The sequence below is a fragment of the Neophocaena asiaeorientalis genome, unplaced genomic scaffold, assembly GCF_003031525.2.
Source record: "Neophocaena asiaeorientalis asiaeorientalis breed wild unplaced genomic scaffold, Neophocaena_asiaeorientalis_V1.1 scaffold946, whole genome shotgun sequence".
In the NCBI taxonomy this organism is placed as follows: Eukaryota; Metazoa; Chordata; class Mammalia; order Artiodactyla; family Phocoenidae; genus Neophocaena; species Neophocaena asiaeorientalis.
The window spans coordinates 1,690,154-1,698,545 of NW_020175049.1; the positions used below are offsets into that span (position 1 = coordinate 1,690,154).

At 35.7% G+C, this 8,392-nt stretch overlaps 1 protein-coding gene across 3 annotated transcripts in view; it reads right to left on the bottom strand.

Moving 5' to 3' along the window:
• EED (embryonic ectoderm development) overlaps positions 1-8,392 on the bottom strand; it is a 33,718-nt gene that overhangs the window by 3,824 nt on the left and 21,502 nt on the right. For 2 of the 3 annotated variants that reach the window (XM_024763596.1, XM_024763594.1), the window contains 2 exons: positions 6,741-6,846; positions 5,496-5,570 (listed from right to left, as the gene is read on the bottom strand). In XM_024763596.1, coding sequence (XP_024619364.1) covers positions 5,496-5,570; positions 6,741-6,846 — 181 coding nt within the window. The remainder of the gene's footprint in view (positions 1-5,495; positions 5,571-6,740; positions 6,847-8,392) is intronic. The other variant, XM_024763595.1, reaches the window with a different exon arrangement.

Consider the following 8,392-nt stretch of genomic DNA (forward strand, 5'->3'; position numbering starts at 1 on the left):
AAAAAAAAAAAAAAAAAAAAAAAAAAAAAAAAAAAGCCCCAACAAAAGCCTACTCTCTGCAAAGGACCAGTAAAGTGGCAACCTAGCATGAGAGAAAATTTTCAGGTAAACACTTAATACCACAGAGAAAACAGTGGACCCATCCACACATGTGGACCAGCAACGTCCCAGTGGGGTCCCTTCTCAGGTGATAACTAAACACTTCAAGTAGGTAACACCCTGACTTCTCCCTACCCATCATGGTAATGAGGTGGCTCTCCTCCTCCTCCTCTGCCTGGGGTGGTATTAGAGGAAGCCTAGCAGAGAGTCAGAATGTTCACAACCACCCACCACTCTCAGTGTCAGTGGAGACCACTCGGGGAGCAGTACTGAGGCCTCCCAAACCCTCTTGCTAGGGTGCTATCACCTGAGGCCCAGTGAAAAGCCTGAACTCCCACCCCAGTAGTAAAGAGACAAAATCACCAAGTCAGCCAAGTGGGGAACCTGAACTTCCCTTGCCACCTGCCAATAATGAAGCAGCACTCCCCTTCCCCAGCTGAAAATTTATCCAAGGAAGCCTGCTTAAATATCAGTAAGATCCAGAGTTTTGTAACAGTAACCAAAATATCGATATCTTAATCAAAATTCACTTGTCATACCAAGAAATGTAAAAATCTCAACTTTAATGAGAAAAGATTATCAAGAGATACCAACACTGAGATGACATAGATGTTAGAACTATCTGACAAGGATTTTAAAGCAGCTATCATAAAAATGCTTCAATGAGAAATTACAAACACATTTAAAACAACAAAAAAAGTCTCAGCAAAGAAATAAAAGATAAGAATCACATGTAAATTTTAGAACTAAAAAAACTATAGCTAAAATAAAAAACAACTGAAGGGCTCACCAGCAAAAAAAGAGAGATGAAAGAGTCAGTAAATTTAAAGTTAGAACATAGAAATTACCCAATTTGAACAAAAGAAAACAGACTTATTAAATAACAGAGTCTCAGGGACCAAACTAAAAACATAATATTCACATCATTAGAGTTCCTAAAGGAGAGGGGGAAGAAAGTGGGGCTAAATAAGAATTTGAATAATGGCTGAAAAGTTCCCAATTTTGGGACAAATTATGTCCCCAAAGACAAACCTACTACAGATTCGAGATGGTGAGTGAACCCTAACAAAGATAAACTCAAAGAAATCAATATCAGGCATATCACATTCAAACTTTTGAAAACTAAAGACGAAGAAAAAAAAATCCCGAAAGCAGTTAAGACAGAAAGAACACCTCACCTATAGGAAAAAAAACAATTCAATGATGGCAGATGTCTCATTACAAATGACAGAGACCAGAAAGAGGGGGAACAACATTTTTCAAATGTTTAAAGAAAAGAACCATCAACACAAAATCCTATATTCAGTGAATATATGCTTCAGGAATGAAGGGGAAATGAGGACATCCTCAGACTAAGAAAACCTAAAAGAATTTGTCACCATTCTAAAAGAATGGCTACAGGAAGTTTGATGAACAGAAAGGAAATGATATAAGAAGGAATCTTGGAATATCAGAAAGGAGGAATGAACAACAGAAAAAGCATAATGAGTAAACACGACATTCTTCTGCTTGAGTTTTAAAATTCTGTTTGGCAGTTGAAGCAAAAATTGTAATACTCTTCGATGAAGTTCTCAATTGTAAAGGGAATATTTGAGACAATTATAAGTGGAGGAGAAAGAGAGAGGTAAGCTTCCTATACTTCACTTGAAGTGGTAAAATGCTGATATACTGACTGATCACATATATATCACATACATATATATATACATATATATATATATATATATATATATAGTAACACCCAGAGCAAATACCAAAATAGCTACACAAAGAAATATACTCAAAAGTAGTATAGATTAATCAAATTGGAATTCTAAAATATGTGCACATAGGCGAAAAAACCCAGAGAAATGAAAAGAATGAAAAAAAATTAAATAGTAAACTTAATGTAATAATTGGTAAGGTAAGGCTCAAATATAAATGGTCTGAATGTACTAGCTAAAAGACAGTTTGGCAAAGTGAATTAAAAAATATGACCCAACTATATGCTATCTTTAAGAAACTCACTTCGGGGCTTCCCTGGTGGCGCAGTGGTTGACAGTCCGCCTGCCGATGCAGGGGACACGGGTTTGTGCCCCAGTCCGGGAGGATCCCACATGCTGCGGAGCGGCTGGCTGGGCCCGTGAGCCATGGCCGCTGAGCCTGAGCGTCCGGAGCCTGTGCTCCGCAACGGGAGAGGCCACAACAGTGAGAGGCCCGCGTACCACAAAAAAAAAAAAAAAGAAACTCACTTCAGGTATAACAATACAGGTAGATTAAAGGTAAAAGGTTTGAAAAAGATGGGACTTGCCTGGTGGTGCCGTGGTTAAGAATCCACCTGCCAATGCAGAGAACACAGGTTCGAGCCCTGGTCCGGGAAGATCCCACATGCTGCAGAGCAACTAAGCCTGTGCGCCACAACTACTGAGCCTGCCCTCTAGAACCCGTGAGCCACAACTACTGAGCCTGTGTGCCACAACTACTGAAGCCCATACACCCTAAAGCCTATGCTCTGCAACAAGAGAAGCCACTGCAATGAGAAGCCCACGCACTGCAATGAAGAGTAGCCCCCACTCGCTGCAACTAGAAAAAGCCCAGGCACAGTAACCAAGACCAGAGGTAGTCAAAAATAAATAAATAAATGACAACAACAAAAAAGGTTTGAAAAAGATATACCATTAATTAAAGGAAAGCAGGAATGGCTATACTACTGTAAGACAAAGGATCCATCAAAGCAAAAACTTTACCAGAGACAGAGATGGACCTTACATAATGATAAGAGGGTCAAGCTACCAAGACAAAGCAATACCAAATGTGTATACACCAACCAACAGAGCTGCAAAATGTAACAGAACTGAAAGGAGAAAGGGAAAAAGCCACAATTATAGTTGAAGACTTCAACACTTATTTCTCAATAATTTATTAATTATTAGACAGAATAGTGGACAGAAAATCAACAAAGACATAGAAGAATTCAACCACACTGTCAACTGACAGGATCTAACTGACATTTATAGAACACTCCACCCAACAGCAGAATATACATTGTTTTCAAGCTCCCATGGAACATACCCAAAACAGGGTCATAAAACAAATCTCAAAAAATTTAAAAGAATCAAAATCATAAAGAGTATATTCTGACCAAAATGGAATCAAACTAGAATCAATAAGAGAACGATAACAAGAAAATTTCCTAGCACCTAGAAACTACACAACACACTTCATATCAAAATTTTTGTGAGATGCAGCTAAAGCAGTGCTGACAGGGAAATTTACAGCACTAAATGCTTACATTAAGAAAGTCTCAACTAAATAATCTAAGCTCCCGTCGTAAAAATAGAAGAACAAAAACAACTCACAGCAAACTAAAGGAAAGAAGGAAGACAGGAAATAACAAGAAAATTTGACAAACCCTTAAAAAGACTGACAGAAGAGAAGATATAAATTACTAACTTCAGGAATGAAACAGGGGCTATCACTAGAGACCTTGCAGATATCAAAAGGATAATAAGGGAATACTACAAACAACTCTCCACACATAAATTTTATACTAGATGGAATGGATCAACTCCTCAAATAGCACAAACTACCACAATTCACTCAATATGAAACAGTTCATTCGAATAACCTTTTCACTTTTAAGGAAACTGAGTGTTTAATTTTTAAACTCCTCCTCAAAAATTTCTAGGCCTAGGGGCCAGTATTATTGATGCCAAAACCAGACAAAGACAATATAAATAAGAAAACTTCAGACCAATATCATATCTCATTAATACATATAAAATCTTTAACAAAATATTATCAAATAGAATTCAGTAACATATAAAAAGAATTATACAGCAAGACCAAGTAAGCTTATTCCAGTGATACAATATTCAGAAACAATCAGTGCAATCCAATGCATTAACAGGCTAAAAAAGAAAAACCAGTGATCATATCAGTTGATGCAGAAGAAGCATTTGACAAAATTTAACACCCATTCATGACAAAACTCTGAAAAAATCAGGCAGAAGGAAAGCTCTCAACTTGATAAAGAACATCTACAAAATTGTGAAAGACTGAATTCTTTTCCCCTTTAACATCAAAAACAAGCCTAGGATGTCTGCTCTTAACACAGCTATTCAACACAGGACTAGAAGCTTACCAGTGAAATAAGACAAGAAAAGGAAATGAAGAAAAATACAGTTCAGAAAGGAAGATATAAAAACTGTCCTTATTTGCAGATGAAATTATAATCTATGTAGAAAATCCCATGTAATTAACCAAAAACAAACAAACAAAAACCTTCCTGAACTATAAGTAGTTCAAACAGATTGAAGGATTCAAGATTAATACACAAAAATCATTTCTATCTACTAGCAATGAACACAAAGAAATGGAAATCAGAAATACCATTTATTACAGTCACTCTAAATGGAGAGACATACCATAGTCAAGGACCAGAAGACCAAGCAGAGTAAAGATATTAATTCCCCACCAAACTGATATACAGGTTCAACACAATTCCAATCAAAATCTCCCCACCCCCCCAAAAAAAATCCCAGCAGATTTTTAGTAAATGTAGACAAGATTATTCTAAAATTTATATGGAAAGACAAAGCAACTAGAATAGCTAAAATAATATTGAAAAAGAATAAAGTGGAATAAATCATTCTACCAACTCCAAGACTAATTATACAGCTAGAGTAACCGAGCCTGTGTATGTAGTACTGGTAGAGGGAACAGAATAGAAAAACCAGAATCAGCCTCATACAAGTATGGCCAAACAATTTTGAAAAAAGTACAAAAGCAATTCAAAGGAGGAAAGATAGGCTTTCAACAAATGGAGCTGGAACAACTGGATAACTATAGGCAAAAAATGAACTTTCTACCTAAACCTCATACAAAAATTAACTTAAAATGGACCATTAAATTTAACATAAACCATTACAATACTTCTTGAAGGAAACACAGGAGAAAATCTTTAGGACCTAGGGCTCAGTGAAGAGCGTTTAAACACAATATCAAAAACATGATCCATAAAATAATAATTTTTTTAAAAAATCAATAAATTAACTGAACTTTATCAAAATTAAAAACATTTGCTCTGTAAAAGACCCTGTTAAGAGGATGAAAAGACAAGCTACAAACTGGAAGAAAATATTTGCAAACTATTTATCTGACATAGGATTTATATTTAGAATATATGAAGAACTCTCAAAACTCAACACAGTAAAAAACAAAACAAAACAAAAACCAATCCAATCAGAAAATGAGAAGATATGAAGAGACATCATTGAAAGGATATATGGATGGTAAATAAGCACATGAAAAAGATGTTCAACACCACTAACCATCAGGGAAATGCAAATTAAGACCACGATGATGTATCACTACACACCTATCAGAACAGCTAAAATAAAAAATAGTGACAATACCAAATGCCGGCGAAGATTCGAAGACACTGGATCTTTCATACATTGCTGGTGGGAATGTAAAATGGCACGGCCACTCTGGAAAATAGTTTGGCAGGTTCTTAAAAAACTAAACGAACTTAACCATGACCTAGCAATTGCTCTTCTAGGCATTTATCCTAGAGAAGTGAAAACTTAAGTCCACACAAAAACCTATACACGATTGTTCAATAGCAGCTTTATTTGTAATAGGCCCAAACTAGAAAGGATCAAAATGTCCTACAATAGATGCATAAGGTTAAATAAACTGTGGTACACCCATTCCATGGGATACTACTCAGCAGTAAAAAGGGAGACCTATTGATACACACAACAACTTGGATGGCATTACACTGAGTGAAAAAAAAAATCTTAAAAGGTCCCATACTGTAACATTCTTGAAATGACAAAATCACATGTGATAAAATGACATAGAACTACACACGCACATTGTACAATGTCAATTTCCTGGATCTGATATTGTATTATAGCTATGTAAGATGTAATAACCAATGGGGGAAATTGGGTGAAGGGCAATATGGGACTTCTCTGAACTGTCTTTGAAACTTCCTGTGAATCTAATTTCAAGATCAAAAGTTAAAAAATAGAAAGGCAAAACTATACCCTCATGGCCAAGGAAAAAATAAATCAGGCTCTGCCCAAGAAAATGTGAAATGCCCTGAAACCTGTAACAAGAAAAGAAACTAGATAGCAGTTTCTCCAAATTTGACAATCCTAAATGTTCAGATGACATCACCACCAACTTCTCTAAATTATCAGTAAAAAATATATATATATAAACATATGTATCAACATACTAGAGCAGGGGTTGGCAAACTACATCCCATGAACCAACTCCATCCGTCTGTTTTTGTACATGTAAGTTTACTGAAATGAACACAAACATTAAAAACAACAACAACAAAAAACAACCACACTACTGGCTTTAGATATTGGTTATTTTACAATAACACTGGATATCAGAGAACAGTATCAACTTGCAAGGTAACATTTTTCATCTTATTGGAACACAAATTATAATTCATCAGGATGTTATATGCCTAAAACAAATTTCCAAATCTTTCAAAGTTATCATAAGACTTAAAAAAAAAAAAAAAAAGCAATTTCCCATCTGTTATCCAATTTACCAACTGCATAAAAAACTGTGCTCCCTGCAAAGTTCCAACTCACACAAACAATGGAAATACAGCTTAACAGCAGTTACCATACCTTGGAAAGTATCAAATCACCTAACCATCGCACACAATCGACATAATTTCTATGTATGTCTCTGGTAGAAAAGTCAGGAAAATGAATTTTCTGAGAAATAAATGGCCTGAAATGGAAATATCAAAAGTTAAGAGAAAAACGTGTAGCAAAAGCTCACTAATTTTCCTTTTTGGATTTATAAAACTTTGAAAAATAAAATATATGAATACTAATTCTTCTGTGTTTCTACAAAACTAAATACCTTCTTATCTGTTTACTCGGAGCTAAAATCTCATTTCATTTTTGTTTCTACATTTACTCCATTATTAGCTCTCAACTGAATTTTGTATTCATCCTATGAAATTTCATTTATAAAAACTGCACCTTCCTGCCTTACTACATATAGGCCAAAATTAGTCACTTCAATTCTGGCTATCTAACCAATAACCAAAGACACTTGATTACAAGTGTCTTCAAAGACACTTGAATACAGATTACAGAGTAATTTCTCATAGAAAATACTAAGCTACCTACTCAATCCTTTAAAATTAAGCATTAATGGTCTATGAAAGTAAACACATCTAGATTACTTTGAAAGATAATTATCTTTTAGGAACAACGACATCATTTCAAAGTCTGCTAAAGGTAAAGTTAAGTGAGAATCCTTCCTAGAACAACAATTTCTGAAGATGATATCTGACAACAATTTGACATTTATTAGTTAGAACTTCTCCTGTATTTAGAAAAGTAAAATATGGTGCAACTTTTCCTTAAAGATGTTTGTAAGAAGACCATAAACTAGAGAAGTTGCTACCGATTCTGAAGTTAATTAAATGTATACCTAATGTTTCTAATCTAGTAAGTGATTCAGTTTTATTTATTTATTTATTTTTATTTTATTTTTGGCTGCATTGGGTCTTCACTGCTGTACGCGGGCTTTTCTCTGGTTGCGATGAGCAGAGGCTACTCTTCATTGCAGTGCATGGGCTTCTCATTGTGGTGGCTCCTTTTGTTGTGGAGCACGGGCTCTAGGTGTGTGGGCATCAGGCATTGTGGCACACAGGCTCAGTAGTTGTGGCTCGCAGGCTCTAGAGCGCAGGCTCAGCTGTTGTGGCTCACGGGCTTACTTGCTCCGCGGCATGTGGGATCCTCCCGGACCAGTTCTCAAACCCGTGTCCCCTGCATTGCCAGGCAGATTCTCAACCACTGCGCCACCAGGGAAGCCCTTGATTCAGTTTTTAAACTGAAGTAACTGCAGAAGTATCATATACCATGAATTAGTTGTGTCTTGGGCAACTCATATGTCCTCTCTTTGCTTTTCCCTCATATGTAAAAAGGATGTTGGGCTGAATTATTTCAAATACTCTTTCCAATTCAAATTCTGGGACCTTTTTTTTCTTTTTTTTTTTGCGGTTTGCAGGATCTCAGTTCCTCAACCAGGGATTGAACCTAGGCCACGAAACTGAAAGCCTGGAATCCTAAACACCAGGCCACCAGGGAACTCCTGGATTTTTTCTTTATTAAAATGTTAAAATGCTATTAATGATCTGATATAAATTCTTAACTGATATAATTTTATTAATTACTTTTCAGCCAAATATGTATTATAATCTATGGTTAAACCTCTCAAGAAGACCAGCATAAAAAAAAAAAAAAAAAAAAAAAAAAAAAAA